Here is a 24803-nt window from a genome sequence, read left to right as displayed (position 1 = left end):
CCCTAACATTCATGTGTTGTTTTCCTTTTGTTGATCCCTGAATGACTTGGACCTCTCCTGATGAGAAAAGAAGAGCTAAATTTCAAGCATGATTAAAGTTAATTTTTTAAAATGAGAGATCTACTTGTAGAGTTATCTTAATACTTTTTTCCTTCACATATTTAATAGGAACAATTTTATATAATCAGTGAAAGTAGGAAATCAAAAGGATCTGAGTCACTTGTAACAAAGCAGGGATGTGCTTTGAGGTCAAAGTAAAAAGTGTAGCACCCCTACTATCTACTTTTATGCTCGAGAACAACATGAGCTAAGTAGCTTTTTATGTGAAGGAAAAGATTTTTGAGGACAATCTTGGTCAAGCTGATGACAAGTGAAAACCAATTACTAATAAAAGAATTCTGGAGAAGAATCAAGGCTCTTAGAGGAAGTTCTCATATGCTCCAGGATCGAGGTAGTAGATCAGATGAAACATGAACAGTAATGCTCAAGAACATTTCCCCCCTCTTCTAATGCCAAGATGGTTTTCACTCAATCTCATTCAAAATTTACAGAACAAAAACTTACTGCAGGTCCCTGAGGCTGAGGTGGCATTCCTGGTCTGACCCCAAGGAGGCCTAGTGGCCCTGGAGGACCATGTGGATATCCTCCATCAGGCATTCGACGGCGGTCATCCCAGTGATGCTGTTCTTCCTCCATTCTTCTCCAGTACATATCTTCTTCATAGCGTCTAAAATTAGTTTATGAACAACAAAAAACATACATTGCTAATAAAATAATTTTGGATTAGCCATTAGGTTATGCTAATGAAGAGCAAAAAACAAAAACTGGGGAAGATTCATGCTAAATGTATGGGTTACACATTCTTCTCTATTTTATCTAATCATACTCTTTTGATTTTATAATGAAAGCAATGGCAGTAGCAGGCAAAAAAAAAAAAAAAAGGAAAAATGATTGGGGACTTGAATGGAGAAAAGGTATCATTTCTCCCAAGTTCCTCCTTTTAATTCTTCCTGGCCATCTCAGATTCAGTCAATTATTCTTTCTTGTTCCATTCCTCACTCTAAGCTAAAGTTTTAATGATATTTTCATGCAAAATAGAAATTGAGAACTGAAAATTTTTTTGCCATGAAAGTCCTAAGAGCTAATGGGGATGTAGACAATTGGCTCAGAGTAAAAAGACACAGACTGATTCTTCTTCGAGTAGGAATGACTGTGTGTGTGTGTATCTGCATGTATACACGTGTGTGTATATGTATATGCATGTAGTGTAATATATGTGCATGTATACACGTGTGTGTGTGTATATATGTATATGCACGTAGTGTAGTACACTGCAGGACAAATAGGGTTTGGTACTCAAAAATGAATTCAAATTCTTTTGACAACAGAGCTCTATAACCACGTGCAAATCTCTTAACCTAAGCCTTAGATTTCTGTCTTGCGTAAAACTTGAATACCAGCTGTAGTATCTATTTCAAAGATTTACTGTGTCAACCGAGACTCTACTTTGTAAATTATAATGTATTATATGTATGTTAATATTTTATAGCACCAACTTACTGCTGCTGAGATCAATAAAGCTTAAACTAAATTTCTGTGCAAGTGAAGGCTCTAGATTCTGGGTTCATACAAACCAAATTTTCAGGAAACATGTGGCTGGTATTCAGATTGATATGGGAGGGACCACTTCAGTATTTAATTAAGCACCTACTATGTGAAAGGCACGATTTTAAGTGCTGGGGCTACAATGCAAAGTAAAACAGAATTCCTACGATTAAGCAGATTATGAGTCTAAAGAGGAACAAAAACATTTATAACTGTACAAATTATATACAGGACAAAATAGAAATATTCAACCCAGAGAAAGTGCTAGAACTACAAGAGATTAGGAAAACATTCTGTAAGAAGATGAGATTTTAGCTGACTTGAAGGAATTCAGAGAAGTCAGAAAGTAGAAATGAGAAGGGAATGAAAAGGCCTGGAGTTATGAGATGGGAGTATCTTGTCCAAAAAGTAGCAAGGAAGCCAGTGTCAATGAATCTCAAGAGTATGTAGATGAGGAGAGGTAGATGTGGGAGAAGTTATGAAGGGCTCTGAACACCAAAGAGATGATTTTCTATTTGGCCCAAGAGAAAACAGGGAGTCAATGGAGCTTACTGAATATAGAAGTGCTTTAGAAAGTTATTTAATTGCTGATTGAAGGACAGATGAGAATTGAGAGAGATTTGTGACAAGCAGGAGAAATCAGCAAGCTACTGTAGGAATCTAGGAATGAGGTGATAAGGACCTCACAAGGGTAATGTTAGTAACAGAGAGAATGAGGAATATATGTAAGATATAGCCAAAATAAAAATGAGGAGCTGAGGCTGACATCTAGCTTCTGAGACTGGGGGATTGGGGAGATGGTATCCTTGAAAGTAAGAGAGAAATTTGGAAAAAGGAAGTTTAGATAATGAATTCAGTTTGGAACACACTGAATTTAAGATGTCTATGGGACATCCAGTTCAAGATGTTTAATAGATAGTTGGAGATTTGAACTAGAGGTGGGGGCTGAATGAAGTTGTGAATGATCAGTATAGAGATGATAATAAAATGCATGGAACCTCATAAGACCACCAAATTAAATTGTATTAAAAAAGAAGAGAAACTAGGATATATGTGTTATGAGCAGGGACAGGTTTCTAGACGTGTGATTTCACTGATAGCAGGAACTTTCTGAAAGTGAAGGTATGTTGTGTCCTGCTTTCTAGAGCCCCCAAGTTGAGGTGACAAAATGTACTATGCTTTCTAGAGCCCTCATGCAGGATGATTAAAATATACTATCTTAGTGGAGAAGTGATGTGGCGAGACTCCCGAGGATGGTGGAAATATGGAGTCCATTTACTCCCAGTTTTTTCCCCCTTTTATACCCTCATACCCTTATGTAACCAAAACAACACTGGATAAGTGCCAAGTATATATTGCACATGTAGGACCACAACTTGCTATTGTACATAGTTTGCCACCTGGTATCCCTCTGCTTCAATCACAACACAGGTTGTCATCGCCCCGACTTCTCAGGTAGGTCAAGAGCCCTTAGGGGACATGGGAGCAAAACCAGACATTGTTAGAAGGTTCCCTCTGGGCTGAAGGGTCTTATGCCTTACCCAGAGTTTCCCCTTTTGTCTGTCTGTGGCCCTCTACACAGGTAGATACCTTTTCTGCAACTTAATAGTCTCAGAGAAGCCTAACACATTGAAAGACTTAATGATTTGTCCTAGACAAAACACTCAGCAAGCTGAACCCAGGTTCTCGATTGTGAAGTCACTCAAGTTTACTTTTGACTTCACTACACTGTCTTGTGTTATAGGTATATCAAATATAGAGTGCAGTTAGCTTATGATCATTTAAGATAACTACAATTAAGAACAATTTAGTCAACTGGACCCAAATGAGTTAATAAAACTGCTTCTATGCTGTCACAAAATTTCAGCATTTTGTAAATCACTAAATTTGAAACCCTTAAGAAAATGTTTTTAAATACTCTTTTGAGTATGTAATTATCAATTTTCTTGGAAATAATGTTTCCCAACTTTTCCATTCAGCATGTATTTATTATAATCTAATTAATATAAATTCATTAAGTTTGTTCTTTCTTATTCTGTCCTCAAAGAGTAAAGTTACTTTTGTTATATTGTTTCTTCATCTACCTGATTATCAGCAAAAAGATTTGGAAATTTACATAATTATCAAAATAATTTTCAGTATATAAATTAAGTCTTAAAATGTTTTGAGTAGTTGTATCTTAATGATATATTTTTTCAATTAATACCAAAGCTTCATCTGCATTAATTTGTAATTTTTATTAACTGATTTAATTTATAATAGTTAATACACGAGAACCAAAAGATCAAATTATTTGTCTCTAAAAAGTCTTTGTTGTAATGCATGTGTGTGGCCTAGAAACTTTAAAGCCCAAAGGGAACTCTAATAGCTTTTCCCAACTATATCAATAACACAAATTTGTCAGATTGTCATACTGAAAAGTATGAAGAATATGACCCAAAGGAGAGGAAGCACAGAAAAAGGAGGAAGAGGAAAGAAACATGAAAAGTTTTGGAGAGGGGTTAGGATTGCGGTGATATCCAAAGATGGCAGTGATTTAGAAGAGGCCAATTCTAGTACCAGTAGAGATAAAACAGAAACCTAGCTCTGCGCTTTACTAGTACCTGAGGCCAGCTAATGATTATCAAGACACGAAATTTAACATCACTCTTTTAATTTTGCTTAAAAAGCTCCTAATATGTTATTTAAAGAGCCACAATGTGAGATCACTGCTGCTGGTATTCCCTGAAAGTACACCAAGCAAACTTACCTTGCTTAAAAACACCAATTACCGTTAATTTATTCATTCAGTCATTCACTAAACTATTTAACAAGTATGAAGCAATTTCCTGTTTTATTAAGAGTGAAAAATAGTACCTCATTTCCATTCTCCAGCGTTCTTCCTCTTCACGTCTTCTCCAGTATTCTTCCTTCTGCATTTGCTTCCTCATTTTCTCTTCTTGAATCTTTCTTGCTCGAATACTGGGTTTTACTTCCACTTGCAAATCTGGATTTACTTTTTTCTATATAAACATTTTAAGATAAATTTTTCATCAGTCATTTCAACACAATGTTTTCAATACTTTATGCATTCATTTTGGTTAGGCACTTCAAAATTTTTCATGGAAGCCAAGTCATTACAGTACTATCTCACTAATTCAAAACAATTGAGAAAAAATTCAGTAAAGTTGGTAAAATCACTATAGTTTTCAGATATATATAGTAACTCAAATTAGATTTTCAAAGTGCTGTATATATATGCATAAATTATACGCAAGACCCTATGAATTTTCACATCCTTCAATAGTCATGGAATTATCATTTTAGTATGCTCTTAAAAAAAATCCAACATAAATATAATTTTATAATATAAACTCAAGCTCCAAAAGTGAAGTGACTGACACATGGGTATATAGTTTCAAATATGTAAAAACTAGGAAGCCGAATACACACACTTAAGAGAGAAATTAGACATGTCTTGTGAGTTACACCACCCTAGGAATAATAAAAGCTCCCATATGAAAAGAATGCTATCATTTTGATTTTTTGTTTTCTAGTAAATGCTTAAACAAATACAAAACAACAATAGCAATCTCCACTAACTTTATATTGAAGTCTGTGCCTTCTTCCTTTTAAGTGCATTTCCTTGGCATTGGGATCATTAAAGCTACACTCACACAGCTTACAATGGAACCGAATAACTTTCCCTTCATCATTTCGTACCTAAAGAAACAAATGAAAAACATTAACATTGAAAGATATGTGTTTACATAATGATAGAACTGATCATTTATTCATTCGTTTCCAAATTTCTGTAGCCTAATGATAAAAAGAATAATTAATCACAACTAGTTGTAGTCAGATAAAGAAAACACAAAGTATCTGAATTGCCTATGATCTTGACCTGTGTAACAATTTCGGTAAGAATTCATTTTTTGACTCTGGCCTATAAATAGTTTCTATTGGTAAAGTAAGATCTCTTTTATAATTTAAATAATTCAGAAACATAAAAAATGTTATTTTGGATGCGTGAATTTTCAAGTTAATTGAAATACAATCTTAGTTACTTGCAGACAGCTTATTTTACTAGATAGTAAATTCCTTCAGAACAGGAAACCTTAATAATACCACCCCCTTAAAATCTAGCATGGTTTTCATTAAGTAATTTATAGTGTCATTTCCCCTAATACTTTTCCTTTTTCAAAATACAGAGGATAAAAAACACAATAATATTTTCTTGATGACTTAGGGTCATAATTGAGAATATAAACTATCACGCAATGTTATAATACAACAATGCTTTTGAAGGCTACTAAAATAGACTATCTTATGACAGTGGTCTTAATATAAGAAGATGTTTCAAAGAGCCATGCTTTTACAAAGTATAATTATTTAACAAGCATAGTTGCTCCTGTTTCTGGTGATTAGATAACATTTTCCCCTATTTCATTGTGTTGCTTTTTGATTCTTTCTTCTATAGGTAAGACTCTATTCGTCTTTTCATCTGGAAAGTTCACAAAGGATCACAAATTCAGGGGAAGTACCAAAGCCATCTCTTCCAATTCTTCTCACATGAGTGAGTACACCAAGAAACTAAATCTGTTTTCCAAATTCTCAAGGCTATTTTGGCTTCCTAATTAAATAATTTTTTTAGAATGAGATTTCAGTTTTACACATAATAAATGTTAAGCTCCATTTTTCTTTTCTATGAAGTAAAATGTCACTGATTTGTCTGGAGCTAACTTTAATAATGGAGGGCTTTTTTTTTTTTTGCTTATTTTCCCATTCTGGAAAGTTAAATATCACTAAGTGGATTGCTAGAAGCAGCGTAAGAAGATGAAAAATAAAGGAACTAAAAGCCTTTCTAGGCCATAGTATGGAGTTACTCTGCAGTGAACACATTTTTGAAATTATCATCTTATTTAACACAGAAGTTACAAGGGTTAAAAAAAAAATTGTAAATGAGTAAGACCTCTCCCCAGAAACACATTTTCATAACATATCTAGTATGAATTTTGGAATAATCATTTTCTCAGTTCAATACCTCCTCAACATAGTCATGGCCTACTGGCTGCACATCACTCTGCAAAGCAGCGAGAGTTGTGGGCGTCACTGGGTCTGATGGGTCCGATTTTACTTCTTGGGTCTGTACAGCAGAAGTGGCAGGGGTAGGTTTAATACTTTCGGTACCTTTCAAATCTTCTGTTTTAATTGACGGCAACTTATTGCCACCTAGAAAAAGAGCATATATAAATTTGCAAATTTTAAACATGAGCAAATTTTACCTGAATTAAATTGGAATGTCTATAATCTTCCTATAATGATACCACAATTTAGTAATTTGGATTTAAGCTTAAGGACTTGAGACCTGAAAACATTTAACTTTTGATATTTAATAACAAGTTACCTGAAAGCATACATATCTTCATTGATATTCAATTCACTTTCATTATTTTTATTACTTATAAGTGTATACACACACACACACACACAATATAAGTATAATATATAATTATTTAATACTTATATTTACTTCACAAATAGAGCTAGAAGTATACCACCAACTTTTTTAGGTAGAGTTTTCATTTTTAAAATTTGTGCTGTCCAAGTTGATTTCAACGAACCGACAGAATAAAACAGTCTTGTTTTGTTTTCTAATTCCTTTTAAAATTTTATCAATTTCTGATTACTTGAACTCTAATCTCACTTTGCTTAGTGTTTTGTAAAAATGAATTTAAAAAATCACTAAGATTCTTTTTAAAACTACTGGTGGTGAGTACCCTGCTGAATAGGTTAAGAAACAAAAGTAAAAGTATATAAGTGTAAATGAGTAATGATATTATTTATAATTCCAATTATTTTTCATATAAAATACTATCTTGTGAATTTTTTGAGTTGTCCAAATATAAGTCTGATAGCAAAGGACATCTATACTTGCCAACAAAATTTATTTTGGGTGTAGATGTTTTCTTTGCAGCCATACTTGCAGGCACAGTTGATGCTTTAGTGTTTGATGCTGTATTGAGACCTGTGTTTGTAGCAGGTGTAAGAACTTTGACTGCAGAAGTTACAACTGAAGAATTCACAGTACTGTTGCTAGCTGCAATACCAGAAGTAGAGGCAGTTGATTTAGAAGCAGACGCAGCTGTTGAAGAAGTAGCTTGGGTAACAACATTTGGTTCCGTTGAAGGAATAGGTTTGCCAAGTTTTGTGTGTAACTTTACCACCTATAAAAACACATTTCATTAGTATCAGTCAACAGTGTGTAGAGCATGCAGATTTTTAAAGTAATAAACAACACTTAACAATGAAGTCCAACTACCCAAGTCCAACTATCCCCTTTCAATTTAATATGATAATGTGTTACATAGTTTTACTTATTATTTGCTTCCTGTTAAATTCATGTATAAATTAATATCTGCCTATCACCTCACTGGGTAACCTTAGGCAATTCATTAAACTTCTAGGCCTCAGTTTATTCACCTGTAAAATTAGGGAGCCATGATAAGCTCCAAAAAATACTATTCTTTTTTTGCTTTAAATTTCTCAATAATAAAAACAATTTTTAACCTAATAATAGAATTCCTAGTACATCCACTTGTATCTTTTCGACACTTAATTTTCTTTGAAGAAGATTTATTTTAAATTTCTTGAGTACTTTGATAGAATTCCTAGTACATCCACTTGTATCTTTTCGACACTTAATTTTCTTTGAAGAAGATTTTAAATTTCTTGAGTACTTTGATTCTAAGGAATTTTTATTTTCACAACATGACTATGAAGCAAATATGTCTACTCACTGCTTCTACCTGATAATTTTTAAGTAATAAAATGAGTTCTTTAATTCAGTTTCTACAAACTAGATTTCAGTAATGCATTTGATATATGCATTTGATATTTTAGTGAAAGGAAGTAAAGATGACAAATATTTTCCCTAATTATAACATGAATTATGAAACAATACTATTAAGCTCTCTGAAATTTGAAAAACAACCTTTACTTCCACTTAAACTCCTATCCCAAAGATGATCACATAAGGAATGTATATATGTAGATATATGTATGTGTGTGTGTATACGTTTGTGTCTGTATGTGAGAAAAGGCACCTACTTTCTGATGCTTAGCACCACGAATGTGTGCTGCATATGCATCTGCTCCTGTACAAGACACATCACACAGCTCACAACGTAGTTGATTTTGAGTCCCACGAATGGAGGTACTGCTGCTGCTGGTGTTTTGAGAAGCTTTCAATGCAGCTTCCTTTTTTTTGTGTTTCTGTCCTTCTAAATGTTCTTTATAAGTCTGTTTTAAAAGAAAACATTTTCCTTCATTTGTACACCATTCAGTATTATCAAATTTACAAATCTCTTAACACTCAGTTAAAAATCAAGATATCTAATTTCCAGAAGTAGCGGAAGAATGGATTACAGAATTCCTTACAAACTACGCAAATTCAGTCCACCTTATTGGAGATTTTATAGACTATGGTTCTTAATAAATGCAGTAATTTTCAGAATCATGTGAGTCGTCCTTTACCAAAAACACAACTGATGAGACAAAAAGGATATACTTCTCTTTCTTAAATCAAAAGACAGTGGTGGTAAATCTATTTATACCATTAACAAGAGTTTCAAAAGCAAGTAGGGAAAAGACATTGCTATTTCATAAATAAATATTCTACAGTAACAAAAACTCTAGCTATAGTCTAATACATAGAAGGATACCAACTTACAAATAGGCTGAGTTCCAAAATGCCATTTGTCATATAATTGTTTGGAACTATACAATTTTCCAGAGAAACATTGCAAATGGTAATAAAAGTTCACAAACTGGTTCATAAAAACTCATTTAATCTATAACCTAAATAATTTGATAAAATTTTAACATTAACAAGAAAAAGAGAGCAAAAATTTTTCAACACATCTTCAATGTTAGAACTACCTAAATAAAAGCAGTTTTAATTATTAGAGAATGAGGCGGCAAATAATAGAACTAGTGATTTCCTCAGAAGCTATCCAGACCCTCTCATTTTACAGATATGGAAACTGAGGCCTAACAAAATTTAGTGACTTGCCCAAGTCAGGGTCTTTAAAATATTTTCCAGGACTCTAACAATGATCCTTTATTCACATCATATTTGATTTCAAAATTTATGCCTTTTCTCTGAAAAAGGAATAGTATTCATTAGTACTACTCATACACACAACAGACTCAGAACTGATAGGAACTTTAGAGATCTAATCCAATGCCTTCATTTTATAGATGAAAAAACAAGAGTTGTCAAACTTAGTCTCTAGTACTAATATTTAAATTTGTTTCTATTTTGTGACTCAACAGGAGCTACACACAGAGCAGATGATTAATAAACATTTGTCAAGTTAAAATACTTCCAAATCAGTTCTGAGTGGCAGACAAGCCTAATATATTAAGTTTCTTAACTGTCAGTTCAATACTTTATACATGTGTCCCCCCCATGTTAGTACTCTTTCCTTAGACAGCTTCAGACATTCTCATTAGTCCAACTATGTTCTTGCCATGTTCCCTAGACGAAGCTAACTGCAGAGACTACATATCCTGGGGGACTTAACCTATTCAGTTTTGGAATTTCTGTCCCGGGGCCTATGTTGTCTTTATTGGTAAACTTTATGTTGTCTTTATTGGTAAACTTAAGTGCAAACTCAAGTGAGTAGATAGCTCAATACATATCTAGACAAGACTCAGCCATGCTTTATATTCTACCCTATCTTATCACTCACCCTGCCTTGGTATGCATCCATTCCCTCCTCAAATAATTTTCTATTTATTTAATAGTATGCATGCTCTGCCTTCCATATCCTTAACCAAAAAAATGTAAACTTTCTTAAAGAGTGGAATGGTCTTATTTTGGGGATTCTATTCCAGTTTCTTTATTCCCAGAGACTAAAAGTGCCTTGCAACTTAATGTTTGCTGAAATGAACGCTATACTACCTCTATTCACAGTTTGTAATAATTCCTGATCAACAAATATCATATCCTTTTTGTGTTCCATATCCATTATATTCTACTATTTCATAGTCATGCCTAGTAATACACTCGGTTTTAAGAACATTTTCTCACATGAAATGCTCTAGTCTATATATATCATATATCCACTCACTAAAAAGGACATATAATTCTTATATACTTGTTACCAACCTTCAAAGTATTTCTCTCATTCCATTATCACCCTCTCTCAAAGGGTACTCTGGTATTTCTGGTACTCATCCTGAAAAAACCTTACATCTGAATCTCAAAATATCATTTTATCTTACACTCACCTGAGGGTTCCACATTAACCCTTGTATTCTCATATTCCAAAACAATCTCATGATATACCCAGACAGAGGCCTTGCATATTTATCCTCAATGGCAACACCCCTTCACATGCCATATACATGTACTCAACCCCAATGATACACTCTCTTGGGATAGAGGATGGAAGGTAGTATATAATCAGTCATCAGTCATACACATACACAAAATATACTTAAATTGGATGCCTGCAATTTGGTCATTGCTTATAGTTGTTTTTCTCATAATGACCCAAGGGTTCAGTAACTAAAAGCAATACAAGACCTATCAAACTCATCCTATAGGCTTAAAACTAATTAAAGTTTTGAAGACTCAATATAGGAAACAAGAATCTGCCTTCTTTCCAGAAATATACCTAAACTTTCTAGCAACTAAATTCTCACTATATTTTTAATCCCTTTAGAAACATTGAAAACAGATTATGCCTGGGAAGAGATATGAATAGTTTGATACTGACACGGATAGGCTCATAATCTATCACATATACAAGAAGAACTATTGGTTACCAACAAAAAAGAGCAAGGAAAAACAGGTGGTCTCATGATAATTTATTCAGCACCCTAAATAAGCTTTCACTGCACTTTTCTTGCTGCCAAAATCCTTAAGTCTTTGATATGACTATAAAGCAACTAGATAATTCTGTACATGCCACACACACATATTAGTCATTTTAGTCCCAACTTGTTAAAAAAAAAAAAAATCCATTTTTATATTGGGGTGGACTATAGTTCTTCTAAAAGTGGTTCTCTAAAAGTTCTTATATTATTTCAGAAATTCTAGTTAATTTCATATCTTTGTTTACATCTCCTAAAAATATTGCATTAAAACAATGTTCCCTCTTCTTTAAAATTAGGTTCCTCCTAGTTCCTAAAGTCTATGAGTTTATGAAATTTTCATCAATAAAACAGAACTTTAGAGAGATTAAGAAAAAGAAAAATATCTTCTTTCCAAAATGACTTTCTTCAAAGGCTTTACAAAATATATATTTTTGTAAGGAAAGAAGGCAAAAAACAAGACATAAAAATTGAAGTTTGGCTTTAAAAAAAAAACCCTTTAACATATAGCTATATTTGCTTCTCTTTTACATTAATATTAATCATTGTTCTCGTAAATTATTATTTTCAAAACTTAATAGCAATTAACTCCTTTCATAGAAAAATGTTTTGGTTAAAATGCTACTATTTTCAGGAAAAAAAAAATCTTAGAATGCCGTCCACACTTATCAAAGATAATCATTAAGACTTGCAGTAACATAAAATGTAGATACCTGTGGTCCAGCACAGCTGATCTTACAAACATCACAATAATGAATCTGGGGTGGTTTGGGAGGCTGTTTTGGTTTCAGTTGTTTATTTTGGAATGGTGCTTTTTTAGTAAAGGTGGTCCCTGTCCAGGCAGCTGTTGCAGCAGCAGCAGCTGCTGCCGCTGCCGCCTGCTTCTGTTGCTGCTGTTGTTGTTGGTAGTAGGAGGATGCAGCTGAATATACTGCTGCTTCATAACCTGAATAAGAGGTACCTTACAAATAAAAATCAAACAAATATTATTTACATAATAATTAAAATCAAGTATTCAGTAATAAAGTTTAAGTTATCAAGTGATATTACCGAAATTCAATTAATAGGCATAATATTCAAATATATCATTTAAACACTGTATAACTTTCATGGAACACAAGAGGAACTATACTTACCTTTTCTATGCAATCACGCTTACCTATTGCACTTAGAAATAAGCTAGATGTTCTGGGATATAGCCTCAAAGAAATTTGGGCTAAAGAACTAAGGGCATATACTTGACATAATTAACAACTTTAAAAAAGAAAATACTCAAATGGCAAAGTATATTATAGGAATTTTTAAAAGGGCATAATATTAGAATAGTATCAAGAGTTGGCATTTTTGAATTGAGTTTGGATGGAGGGGTAAGATTTAGGAAGAAAAGCATACAATTAAGCATGAATAAACATGAAAGCCTCAGAAATGGCCTGCCTGAAGTGAAGGATTTATTTGCAATGGGAAGTAGTGGGGAAATTAGTTTGGCGAGGTAGACTGAAGCCAAGTTATAATAGCTTTGAAAGCATTATCAAAGAACAAGAGATGGGCTTTTCTGCTTTCTCCTGTAGGTTGAACAGACACTATAAATTCTATTTCAAATGGCCAACAATGCAGAGTTCTAGAATAATTATCCTAAATCTTAGCTTCCATGATATTCCTATGACATTCTGCTAGCTCTCTGAATGTTTTTGTTTTAAATAGGATAGTTTTAGCTAAAATTTCTTTTACATGATAAAAGAGCTTTGTGACTCAGAAGTCTATTTAAAATCAAAACAATTCACTCATCTCCATAATCAATTCTGTTAAATTCAAATCTCTGAAAGTGAAAATTGCTAAGTTGACAATTCGTAGTATATATATATAGATATTTATGTTAGGGAAAGAAATGTTTTTAGAACAAAGAGGAATGAAACACCTTTTACTTTACAGAAATCTGATTCTATTCTTGTGGGCCTTTTTGAGGTTTGAAATCTACCATCAAACCAAGAAATAAAAATAAATTGGGAGAAAAGGCGAGATAGGCAGAATTTAAAAACAGCCAAATAAGGTTGAATCTAGAAAGGGAACAAAGGAACATGATATGAAGGTAAGTAATATAGAAAAGCTCAATGGGGTTTGTTTCTTGGAATATGTTGCTGAAATGAAAGACATGAAAACAGGAAACATAAAGAAAAATATACAAAAAATAGAGCCCAGCAAAGATATTTAAAATGGTCTGAGATAAAGAATAAAAATTATTATTCTAATGAATGCCACAGGCTAAGAAACAAAAAACAAAACCAAACAAACCTCAAAATAAAAACAACCAACTTATGTTTCATATTTTTCTGAACTGACCAAAAGAAAACTATTATTATTCACTCTTTCTCAATCTTTGTATGCACACACTCATAACCAATAAATTCCCTTATTTACTAACCCAGAAAGTAAAATTACATTTTCATGAAAATCACTGTGCTTAATCACTTCCATATCCAGGTTGATTTTCCTCAATCCATTTTTTAGGTGAGTTGTTTTTCCAATGAGATACTTCACATTTTTTTTTCTTTTACTATTGTTCTTTTTGTTTTGATTGTTTTGTTGTTTTTTGGTGTCTCATAGTCTTCAGCTTCCACTTGTCCAATTCTAATTTTTAAGAGAGTATTTTCCTCAGTGAGGTTTTGTACCTGTTTTTACCATGTGGCCAATTCTGGTTTTTTAGTTGTTATTTTATTTACTATTGTTTTATGCCTGTTTTACAAAGATATTACTTCTCTAATCATGATTTTCTTGTAGTGTTCTTTCCTTTCCCCAATTTTTTCTACCACTCTAATCTTTAAAAAAATATAGTTTTTTTCTTTAGCTTTTCCAGGAATTCTTGTCAGGTCTGTGTCCAATCTGCATTTTGCTTTGAGGTTTTGCTTTAAAAAAGTATCATTGTCTTCTGAGTTTATGCCCTGACCTTGTCACCATGATAGCTTTTTTTTTTGTTCCCTTTTTATTGTTGTTGTTGCTATTTGCATATCTTTCTAGCTTATTTCTTGATGTTGATTTTATGTTAAAGGGGTGTAGTTATATTAAGGGCAAAAGATTGTCTCTAGCATTAGGCTTTTTTTTGCCCTGTTTCCAAAGTTAATTCTGGGCTGGGAAGATGGATTGTCTGTAATTTTTCATTGCTTTCAAGATGGTGGGATCCAGGGAGAGATGTGGTCTCTTCTCTTTCCTCATCTGTACGCTGGGTCCAGATAACACCTGCAAATGCATCATCCTTCCTCTTGTTCTAGAACTACAACTAGGATCCCTGATCTCTTCGTGACTGCAAGCACTCCTCTCCATCCTTGAAATGCGACTTGGAACTAGTAAATAGGCAGTGGGGTTGCTAAACAGTTTCTGGTTCTGTGCCCAGTGCCAGGCTGGGAGATACCTTGTTGTCCAATCTTACTGCTCTGGGTAATGAGAGCTCCTCAAACTGCTGCTATTACCATCTATCTCCAAGGTGCACAGTTTTAAATTTGTGCTGCCCTCCATGCTCCTGATTAGTCCCCATCCCAGTGTCACAGATCTCTCCTTATCTTTTAAGTCATTGCTAGAAAAATGACTCACCCTAGTCTTTTGTTGGCTATGCTGTTCCAGAATTCAATTTGAGGCATTCAATTGAGGAGGAGTATACTGGGACAGTTCAGCTTACATGCTGCTTCTAACCTATTATATTGGCTAAAAAAAAAAAAACTCTGAAAAATCCTAAAATTGATCACTGTAATGATCAACCGTATCTCCAGAGAAGGATGGAGCTAATTCCTGACAGGTGATAGACTCAGAAAGTATCAAGCATTTTTGGATATTACCACAGTGATGATTCATGTTACTTGACTATGCTTTATTACCAGGTTATTTCCCTTCCTTTCTCTTAGTTTTTAATGGGCAGGGGGGAGGAAAGAGGTGACTAAAAGAATGGAAGGGGTTTAGCTTTTGAAACTTTAATGCAGAGGGGAGCAGAAAAAAAAGCACAATTTTGACAGTAATATGTGGAATTCATAGCATTCCTCTCCTACCCCCAAAGAAACTTAAGATTAAAGATTAAAGCAGATATACAGGAATCCTCTTCTTTCAAGACTGAGTTCAAGCTCTACTTCTACATAAAGCCTCTGCTGCAATCATCCCCCCACTTCCAAATAAAGGAGCTCTCGTTCCTTTTTTGCATTGAGTTGCATTTGTTTCTTCTATGTTTACAGTATATACTTAAATATGTGCCTGTTGTCTCCCAGTTAAAATATAAGTTTCTTGAGAGAAAGGACTGTAATATTTTTTATATTTTATATGTAGCATCTAGGGTAGGAGTTTAAATAAATACTTTTAAATTAATTCAAATTTTAAAAAGGTACACACACACACAGGCCAAAATTAGATTGAATACAGAAGAATACATGGCAAAACTGTGTCAAAATAAAAATTATTTTACATGAATATGAAAGGATAAAGTATTCCAACTGTGTTAAATATATGAAAACAGAAATATACATAGAAAGATACATAAATGATGAAAAGTGAAGAAAATAGAATAGAAAACAGCACACATAATAATTGCAACATAAATGTGAACAAACCAAGTACAATTGGATGGTGTGACATTATAACTCAGCCTGACTCCAAAGAAGAAATGAGAAGATACCCATCCTCCACTCTTTGTAGAAGTAGGGGACTAAGAGCATTGAATACAGCATATAAGTTTTGACTTCATGTTTAAAAAAAAAAAAAAAAAGTCTTTTTCATTTTTGTGATAGAAGATCTCTGGGAAGAAAGGAGCAGAAGGACATAATGGAAATTGTAGGTTATATAAAAATAGAAGATAGCAACTAAAAATGTAATGACACCAATCCCCAAAATTAACTGAGGCTGGTAATAGTAATACTAATAAATATGAATAGTGATAGCCAACATTTTACAACACCTACGATATACCAATCACTACACTAAGCACTTTACAAATATTTTTCAATTTATCCTCACAACAGTCCTGGGAAGTGGGTTATCTATTATTTCCATTTTACAGGACAGAAAATGTAGGTTAAGTGAGGATAAGTGACTTACTCAGAAACACACAGCTAACAAGTGTCTGAAATCAAATTTGAACTGAAGTTTTCCTGATTCCAAGGGGAAGGGCACTTATATAATGCCTACTATATGTCAGGTATTGCAATAAACACTGTACAATTATCTAATTTGACCCCAAGTCGATGGTATTATTATTCACATTTTACAGGTGAAGAAACTAAGGCAAACAGAGATTGGGTTACCGGGATTTTGGAAGTGGCTGCACAGCTAGGGAAATTATCATAGGCTTGAGAACAGGTCTCTGACTCTAAGCTCAGTGCTCTGTCCACAATGCCACTAAAACTTCATCTAAAAATTATGTTACCTAAGCTTATAAATTATATGGACAATAAAAAGGTAGTTTTAAAAAGATCTACATTATGGACAAGAAGAAGAATAAAGAAGGAATGGGACTACTCCTTGAGGTTGATGGTAATGAGAAAGTCAGTCTACTTCAACTGTTTCTTCCAATAATAATCTCTTGATTGGGAAAGACAGCACAAAAATTATTTCAAATAAGGTTAGTGTTCAGGCAACACATAACTGTCCTCAATGAGTTCTAATTAGTTGGTCTAGACAAGCAATACCTTACAGTATTGAAAGAAATAGCAGATAAAATTGCTGAAATTTGTTGATGGACTTCTGAGAGTCAAGATGGGGGAGTTAAGCAAGACATTGCCTGAATGCTAACAAATTCACCAATAACTGTAATATAGAGAACCTCAAAATGAAAACAAAAAGATGGGGTGATTTTCCAGCTCAAAACAACTTGGAAGGTCAGAAGGAAAGCTCTGCCTCACTTGGCGAAAAGGAGAGCACAATTCAAAGTAGGAAACACCCAGAGAGAGAAACTCCGGGGCAGGTCAGTGAAGGAGGCCCTTAAGTTCCAATGTAGCAGTGAGAGGGCAGCTCTACCCTCCCTGCGATCCCTAGAGCAGCACCAACTAGCCAGGGCTCATGTGGCATGTGCACAACACCAGATTAACTGCCAAGCCTTCAGTCCCAGACACAAGAAGATTTAAGTCAGTGCCCCCCTCAATCCTAGGCGCAGAACTCAACTTTAAAAGTAACAAAAGAGACTAGAAAAATTAACCAAAAAAAAAAAAAAAAAAAAAGGAACTTGACCATAGAAAGTAATCATGCTGACAGGGAAGATCAAAACACAGACTCAGAAGAGGATAACGATGCTAAAATAAATACATTCAAAACCTCAAGTAAAAAGATTAGTCCAGACCCCAAAAAAATTACTGAAAGAGCTCCAAAAGGATTTTAAAAATCAAATAAGAGAGGCAGCTAGGTGGCGCAATGGATAGAGCACCAGCTCTGAATTCCGAAGGACCCGAGTTCAAGTTTGACTTCAGATTCTTAATTCCTAGCTGTACGACCCTGGAAAAGTCATTTAATCCCAATTGCCTCAGGGGAAAAAAATCAAATAAGAGGTAAAAGAAAAACAAAAGAAATGAGAATGATATAAGAGAATCATGAAAAAAGACTCAATATTTTGATAAAGGAAAACACCAAAAAAATTGGAATTACTGCAAAAAACCTAACTCCTTAAAAAGTAGAACTGGTCAAGTAGAACAGGAGATTAAAAAGCTAACTGAAGAAAATGACTTCTTAAAAAATAAAACTGGATAAGTAGAAGCAAATGACTACATGAGACATCAAGAATCAATCAAAATCAACAGTAAAATATGTGTGTGTGTGTGTGTGTGTGTGTGTGTGTGTGTATGTAGAAGAAAAATAAAGACTATCTTGCTGAAAAAAGAACTGATCAGGAAAGCAGATCCAGAAAAGATAATTTAAGAATTACTGGAATCCTCAAAGTCATGATTTTAAAAAAGGACCTGGACAGCATGCTTCAAGAAATTACCTAAGAAAACTGTCCTGGTATCCTAAAATCAGAAGGTAAAATAAACTCTTAAAATAATCTACCAATCTCATTTCTTGAAAGAGATCCCAAAATATAGCCAAACTCCAGAACTATGAAACTCACATGTGAACACTTAAGAGAAGTAGTAAACACTAAAAGCCATTATGGATTGGGTTATATCAAATTTAGCTATTTCTTTTTTTGGTGGAGGGTAACTATATTGGTTGAATGCTATAGATTTGTATACTTGATACACATGATATACAACAGCATAAAGCAAAGTTAGACATATATAAAGCTGGCTGAATAACCAGACGGATCCATATCAACTTGAAAGGAGGTCTCTAGTGAAGTCTTCCAAGAATTTATCCTTGTACAATTTAATAGATGTATCAATGAATGATTTGAAGATAGATGATATACTTATCAAGTTTACAAATAATGAAATTTGGAAAAAAACAAGATATGAATGAGTCTATCCAAAAAAATAGTGATAGACCAGAAAAAGCCAAATCAAACAATTAACAAAAATAAATGCAAAGTTCTATACTTGAGTTAAAAAATATTGACCTCCCAACTACAATATTGTAGTGGTATCACTAGGTAATAGTCTCTCTGAAAAGGAGAATTTTAGTGGATAGCAATATCAATATGAACCAGTAGTTTGATATAGCAGTCAAAAAAAGCTAATGAACTGAGAGGTATAGTTTCCAGAATGAGAGAGTAATATTTTTTATATATTTTGACTTTGTCAGGTCACAGAACCCTCTAGTACTACTCACTCCATTTTAGCAGGTCACAGCTAAACCCTCTGTACTACTCACTCCATTTTATCAAAGACTGAATCACATCCAAAGAGGACTCCTAGAATTATGAAAGGACTAAAAAACATGTTCTATGCTGGCTAAGTGAAAGAAGCGGGCATATTATGAGATTGAGAAAAACAAAATTTAGGGGATACATACATTTAGGGAATGTTTTCAAGTGTATAATAGTGAAATTGTCATGAAAGGGGGATTAAGATTATGCTTGTATTTAGCAAAACAAGGAAGAACCAGAAACAATAAGTAGAAATTTCAGTTCACCAAATTTAGACTCAATATAAGAAAAAACTTCCTAACAAATAGAACTATCCAAAAATGGAAGAAGCTGCTTCATAAGCTTATTTGAGGGATTCGAGTCAGAGAGAGACTCAATGATCATTTTAGAAGATTCTTAATTTGATCCAAATTAGACTACGAAACCTCCAACTATGTCAAGTCAAAGACTAATGCTAACCAAAAGTAGTTCTTCAGATGTTTTAGTTTTATCCAACTCTTTCTGACCCCATCTGGGGTTTTCTTGGAAGAAATACTAGAATGGTTTTCAATTTCCTTCTATTCATTTTACAGATGAGGAAACTGAGGCAAACAAGGTTATGTAGCTTGTCCATTAGCAAACAGCTAACAAGTATTAAAGATCAGATCTGACTTCAGGCCCAGCACTCTATCCACTGCCCCATCTAGATGCTCAATTTAGGCAAAAATAAAACAGGACGAATGACTCAGTAAAGCAAGATGTTTAAAATCTAGATACAAGACTAGTGCACTATGTTTAACATATATTAGATTATTTGCCATCTAGGGGAAGAGTGTGAGGGGAAGAGAGGGAGAAAAAAATTTGGAACACAACATTTTCAAAGATGAATGTTGAAAAAAACCATCTATGCATGTTTTAAAAATAAAAAGTTAAAAAAAAAACTAATTATTTCACATTCTTATGTTATTTCATCTATTCACCACCTAGTTTCTACCTCCTTTCCCCATAATGATAACTATTATTCTTTCAAATACCTTCCCCTCCCTTGGCAACACAATAGCTTAAGTTTTTTTTTCCTCCCATAGTTTTCCAGATCTATGTAGCTGTCTACCATTAATAAAAGAAAGAATGAAAGAAGCAATTTTTGATATCTAGTCACCATAATCAGTCTTTGAACTCTTCTCTTACTGCAGAGTTTTATTCCATCACAATTTATAACACTATCACTAAAACCTTTTATTTATTACCTTTACTATTGATTTCTATAGCAGAACACTATCTCATGAACACATTTATCTGTGATATCTAACAAAAGATTTAGATTTGCTTAATCTTTTATTTAAAAAAGATCGTATTACCATACTTACCAGAATAAGTAACTGCAGTGGTACTGTAAGTAGCACTCTGGGTATAGGATGGCACTACAGTGGCTGCAGCTGCTACTGGTTGTACAGTGGATGATACAGGATATATGGAGAAAGTAGTCGTTGCTGGACTTGGTGTGGCTGGTTTTATGGCTGTCACTTGCCGAGTTTGCTGGGCTTGAGTATACTGAGTTGCACCTTGGCTATAGCCTGCTTTAGGAGCTAAACAGAAGGAGAAAGGGGGATGTTAGATAATTATAATCACTATAACTGTGAAAACATGAGCATGCTCAATAATTAAAAGATCTTATGTTAATTACCACAAGAAGCAGTCTTCCTCTATCCACCATCTAAATACTAATAAAAAATAAGTGAGAAGGCTAATGCAATATTAGGCTGAATTAGGAGAAATGGCCAGAACAAAGGAAATTACAGCCCTACTATATATACTCTGCCTCATAAGTACTATTCAAGAAACATTTTAAGAAGAATACTTTGGCAAATTGCTTTGAGTATGGAATAAAGTAACAAGAATAATGAAGAAGCAAATAACAATGTTAACAGTAGGTTGAAGCACCTGCAATATTTACCTCGGAAAAAAACTTAAAAGGTTACATTACAGGTTTGTCTATGTATCTGAAAGGCTATCATGTAGAAAGGGAATTAAGATTTGATTTGACAGGCCTCTAAGAGAACTGGGAAGGAATGAAGTTGCATAAAGTAGTGTTAGGTTCTATTTCTGGAAAAAAGTTCTAACCATTTATAGCTATTTCAAAAGTTTAATGGGCTTCACTCCAGAAGTAAAGAATTCAGCCTCAAAAAAGATCACTAAGCAAAAGTTTAAGATATACTTACTGGGAATTCCTATTCCAAGTACAGGTTGGATTAGATAGCACAGCTAGTCTCTAGTAACCCACATTGTAATTCCACAACTACAGAGATATTCTTATTAGAAACGGTATCATTTTGCAAAAGAACATTTTAGCAAAATAAAAGCTAACCAAAATGTTTTTAAAGCCAGAAACCAAATTTCTATACATTTAGACCAATATTACTTCCCAGTTTCCAGAGAGGCACACTCATTTGGAGAAAGTCAGTTTCTGCTGTGGACAATAATGTAAACCACTAGAATTATATTTGCAATTTGAGTAAATCTGTGTTGGGAAGGAAAAAAATAACTTAAAACATGAGATCCATAAAATAGGAACTAACAAAACATTGCCAAAAGGGTCCCTAAATGAATAATCATAGTAGCAGCTAATGTTTCAGTTGTTATTCTCATATATTTATTTTCAATAAGGAAAAAGAGCATGGCTAAAAGTCAGCCACTGTCTCCTTTCTGTATCTTAGATATTTACAGAAGTGAGATAAGTCAGATTAGAAGTTGCCAATTTGGACCCTCAAGTCATGTCTTCTGTGATAACATTTCAAAACAAGTGGGCTTCATGGAATTAAAAACCAGACCTTTTCACAGATAAAGTTAGAGTTCCCAACAAATTATACAGAGTACAATGCTTTACACACTGAATAAGTTATCTGAACACAACCCACCTGTCTGGTAGTAGGATTCAGCAACAGAAGGCTGAGGCTGAGCAGCAGCAGCTACAGCAGCGGCAGTTGCTGTTGGTTGTTGATAGTACTGCTTACTGTCATAAGCCACAGCTGGGGCAGTAGATCTCACATATGAGTATGAATCCTTTAAAAATGTAAAAAATGAATTTAAGAAAATCTTGTCATAAGCAAATACTCAAAAAAGTAGTGATGAAATAAGGGACAGAGTTTACAAGAAAATACTGATGAAAGAAAAGAAAATGAGTATAAAAGGAAGCTTATTGTAATACTATGGAACTGAATTCAGCATTAAATTTACCAATATTAGACCTCTCCATGAGGATTTGGTCTTAGAAAAAACAAAATGACTACAAGTCAAATTTTACTATCCAGTATACATGAATTAATACTTATATAGATTTGCGGTCTAACAATTTAATCATCTCCTATAGAAACATAATGAAAATTTGTGAACAATCTAAAGGGTTTTGTTGTTGTTACTATTTATGTAATGATGCAAATACAAATCATTTTTCTAAAACATATACAGTGCTCACTCACTCCCTCTTCCCATCAATTTAATAAATATTCCTTTTCAGAATGTAGAAAATTCTTTGAGATTCTTATTATAGCTACTTTTGGCAAAGTTTCTTTTGTGATTTTTTTTCTTAATTTATGTATTGGGGCAGATCAAGACTACAGCTTCCTAAAGTAAAAAATAAAATCTGTGCATAGAAATGAAAAATCAGTTATTAACAATATACTTTCAAATACTTGATAGCAAATATAATGCATGATTTACATATTTCTTGTAGCATTCTTTAAAAAGAAGTAGAAAAGGTCTCAATGAGAGATTGAAATTAACCAAGATATGGAAAATTAAGCTTATCAGAAGAAATTCCAGAGGTTTTGGCTTGGTTATGTTAAATAGAAGGCTAAATGGCAACCTAGTGTTTGTTTTCAAATACATAAAAGATTTTCACTTACTGTTCCTTATGTACACATAAAACTGAACAATGTCTTTAAATTAAAGCAGAATAGATTTTTACAAACCTCTTCAATGGCTTCCAGTGTTTATATCTCTAATGATTTTTAAGATAATAATAGTCCCTGGAGCTAAATTAGTTGTCTTATTAAAGACCTTTTCAATTCTTCTTGTCCAATATTCAAAAGCATCATTTTTCTTACCTGGTAATTCTGTGTAGTGGCTGGAGGTGGTGGAGGGGGAGCTTCTTGTTGCCTCTGGGTATAACCATAGTCTGTTGCTGTATGGGCGGTGGGGTAACCTCCATAAGCAGCAGCTGTTGCAGCAGCTGCAACAGCTACTGGAGCAGGCCTGGCAACTGCAACTGTGGCGGCTGCTGGTGCATAGGCAGCAGTAACTGTATGAGCAGCTACTGGAGCCTGATGGACAGTGTAGCTAGCAACTGTAGTTGGATGAGAGTAGGCTACACCCGAAGCTGGCTGCTGGCTATGTTACAGAATGAAAAAATAAATTTAATACCATTTAATATTAATTCTTCACCTCAACATATTTAAATAAAACAGTAGCATGAATCATATAAAGTGTAGAAATGTGGTATTATACTATAAAATACTACACATTGTTCTAGAACCTTTAACCCAAGTTCAATTCATATGATATATTAAGAAGCAACTGCTTCTGATAATGGAGTGAGAAAATCTATACTAAGAAATTAGGATTAAAAAATGCAATATATAGAAGAAATCTGAGGTTGAAAACACTTTTCTTGGCTATATAATAAAAGCTCTACTAATCTTAAAGGCATAAAAATTAAAACAAAATATTTAATATTCTAGGTAGTTTTTTTGTTTTTCAGCAGTGTTTCTTCTGGACTGTTTATGATATAGTGGTTCAGATAGATTAAGATTATTGATATTGTTTCTAAATTTCCATTTTTCCTTCCAATGTTCATTGTAATCTATATCACAGCAAGGTTGAGCTGGAATTAGTTTATTAGTCCTGGAGCAAGAAGGAGGTTAAGAAGAAAGCAGAATGAAAACAGTGGGAATTAAGGCATAGTCAATTTGAACCAAGCTGCTTCTGGTTCAGATTTTCTTTAAAAATATTTTTGTCTCTGGCCCTAGCCTCATATGATCTAGATAGCCTGGAGAATTAGATGCTTTTTACTGTATCTTGAGCTACAATACATTAGAACACTAAAATAACCAAAACAAAACATTTTCCTCTGCTCGCTTTGATAGGATTCTCCAGCTCTATACTGGTCTAAGAACAATCTGAAGTCTTCTCCAACATAATTAAATTGGAGTGGAACTACTAATTCAGCCAGACACCTACAATAGTGGAGTGTTTAGGACTCATTTCTCATGACAAACTTCTTTTACTGAGCCCAACATCTTTATCCATCATTTTAAAATATCTATCCATTACTGACTTTTACTAGCTTTTGCTAAGTCTAATGAACAAAATGTACTTCAGTCTATATTACTAGTCTTATGCTAAATTATTTAAAACCGGGCATTTTCACCGATTATAGAATTAGCTTGAATCCCATTAAAAAAAATAATAAAGCTTATGATATTCACAATGCTCTTACTGACAGAAGGCCTTTAGTTTTTTGGTCAATTCTAACAGTTTTTTCCCTTATGTCAAAGCTGATTCCACCTCTCAAGAGACTTCAACACATTGCTTTTAT

At 33.6% G+C, this 24803-nt stretch overlaps 1 protein-coding gene across 2 annotated transcripts in view; it reads right to left on the bottom strand.

Annotated features, from left to right (window-relative positions):
* The window catches only part of ZFR (zinc finger RNA binding protein), a 69107-nt gene that overhangs the window by 28071 nt on the left and 16233 nt on the right, over positions 1–24803 (bottom strand). For both annotated transcript variants that reach the window (XM_051969552.1, XM_051969551.1), the window contains exons 3-12: positions 23314–23596; positions 22126–22270; positions 20578–20796; positions 12183–12430; positions 8695–8886; positions 7523–7811; positions 6629–6816; positions 5188–5307; positions 4462–4607; positions 565–727 (exon numbers count right to left, since the gene is read on the bottom strand). In XM_051969552.1, coding sequence (XP_051825512.1) covers positions 565–727; positions 4462–4607; positions 5188–5307; positions 6629–6816; positions 7523–7811; positions 8695–8886; positions 12183–12430; positions 20578–20796; positions 22126–22270; positions 23314–23596 — 1993 coding nt within the window. The remainder of the gene's footprint in view (positions 1–564; positions 728–4461; positions 4608–5187; positions 5308–6628; positions 6817–7522; positions 7812–8694; positions 8887–12182; positions 12431–20577; positions 20797–22125; positions 22271–23313; positions 23597–24803) is intronic.

Source organism: Antechinus flavipes, chromosome 1 (genome assembly GCF_016432865.1).
Source record: "Antechinus flavipes isolate AdamAnt ecotype Samford, QLD, Australia chromosome 1, AdamAnt_v2, whole genome shotgun sequence".
NCBI classification, from domain to species: domain Eukaryota; kingdom Metazoa; phylum Chordata; class Mammalia; order Dasyuromorphia; family Dasyuridae; genus Antechinus; species Antechinus flavipes.
This window is presented reverse-complemented; position numbering and strand designations above follow the sequence as displayed.